This window comes from Aplysia californica, unplaced genomic scaffold (assembly GCF_000002075.1).
Source record: "Aplysia californica isolate F4 #8 unplaced genomic scaffold, AplCal3.0 scaffold00757, whole genome shotgun sequence".
NCBI lineage: Eukaryota > Metazoa > Mollusca > Gastropoda > Aplysiida > Aplysiidae > Aplysia > Aplysia californica.
The window spans coordinates 81,849-83,630 of record NW_004798027.1 but is presented as its reverse complement, the minus strand read 5'-3'; the positions used below and the strand labels follow the sequence as shown (position 1 = coordinate 83,630).

Sequence of the window (1,782 nt, the reverse complement as noted above, 5' to 3'; positions counted from 1 at the left end):
GGCAAAATTCAAAATTAATTCCAACTGACTGAAAATGTTTAATGTGTCCCGTGCGCTCATATGACTTTTGTGCAGTTGCGAGCGCAGTGAAACACTTATACAGGTACCAAAACAAAACAAAAAAAAACAACAACAACAACAAAACAAAAAGAAAAAGCCCCAAAGAATTTCGAGGACCTAACTGTTCAACTATCTTCTCCTTCTCTCCCCTCCCAGCACGTGGGGCGAGGCAATCATCCAGCTCACCCAGTATGTGATCATCATGAATCTGATGTTTGTTTACCACGGTCGCCATAGAAACGCCATCGGCTTCATGCTGCTGTATATCCCCGTGATGGTGGTGTTGTTGTGGCCGCTCGTGTCCCCAAACACCATTCTCATGATGAAGATGATCAGTCTGCCAGTGGCGGCTTTTACAAAGGTAGGCTTTTTGTTGTTGTCTGTGTTGTTGTTGTTGTTGTTGCTGCTGCTGTTGTTGTTGTTTGTGGTGCTGTTGTTGTTCCTAGTACTGTTTGTTGCTGACTTATTGTTGTTCCTATTGTTGTTGTTGCTATTGACGTGGTCGTCGTTGATGTTGTTGTTCCTAGTCGTGTTTGTTGTTGACTTCCTGTTGTTGTTCCTATTGTTGTTGTTGTTGTTGTTGCATTTCTTCATCTTCTTCTTCTTGTAATTATTGTGTTCTTCCTCCTCCTCCGTCTTCTTATCATTATTATACATGTACTATTATGTTAATATTATTTCTGGGGTCCCAGCACCTCTTCTTCTTCACATGTCCCAACGGGTACGTTAAACTTCGGAGGAGTTGATCTTTTTTTCACTCCCTCGATATCAACTCATTCGTAGTCGACTGTGTTATGATGTGTCTGTTCCTTGACTTTTATATATGTGCCTACTTGAGTCCGTAAAACTCTTACACTTACACACTAAAAAAAAACAACAACACAAAACAAACAAACAAAAACAAACAAACAAACAAAAACTTTCTTTCTCTCTCTCCCAGATATCTTACATTTACCGAAGACACAAACAACGAGAGCCCAGAGAGGTCACCACCTCATAGCTCTTGCCTGTCCTCCCAGCTCATGTTTAAAGTTAATCTGGGCTTCTGACTCTCTGCAGCCTTTGTATCGCTACTCCTTGGCCCCTTCTTACTGTTGTCTTTCAACCACACCTCTGTTTTTCTGGTAGGAAAGATCTACACCTAGCCTTCTCGGATAAAAGCGAAAAATATCTGAGGTCCCGTGTGCAAGTTGTACAGTTTAAAGATCCCTTGGAGGTCTAAAATTGATAAGGATAGGCTTCGGCCGCCACACGGGCAAAATTGAAAATTTCCTACCAACTGAACATGTTTAATGAATCCCGCGCGCTCATATTATGACCTTATTAATACGAGTACATTATATATACGTGTATTATGCGGTTGCGAGTCCCGTAAAACACTTCCCCAATTTTATTTGTAAAAATTTCTCTCTCCCAGATCCCGTACATTTACCGCAGACACAAACAACAAGAAGAGAGCCCAGAGAGGTCACCACCACCACCTCCACCCAGCTCCAGCCTGTCCTCCCAACTCCTGGTCAACCTGGGCTCCTCCGGCCGCCTGCTGACCGCTGTAGTGGACACCAGGGACTTTCTGATGGTGCTGGGCTACGCCCTGGACTCGCTGCTTGACTGGCTGGTCACGTCACAGGCACTACGTCATAGGCGTCGAGAGAAACTGGTGGCGGGGAGGGAAGGGAGGGAGGGGGAGAAACTGGGGAGGAAGGGAGGGGGTGGTGTTGG

The 1,782-nt window shown here is 44.7% G+C and overlaps 1 protein-coding gene across 1 annotated transcript; it reads left to right on the top strand.

Moving 5' to 3' along the window:
- Positions 1-216: 216 nt before the first annotated feature.
- LOC106013277 (mannose-P-dolichol utilization defect 1 protein) lies at positions 217-1,782 on the top strand (the record flags this gene model as incomplete). The annotated part of the gene is given in 2 exon segments (XM_013088532.1): positions 217-421; positions 1,478-1,782. Coding segments are annotated over 2 exon segments (510 nt in total), but the record flags the coding sequence as incomplete, so codon positions are not given.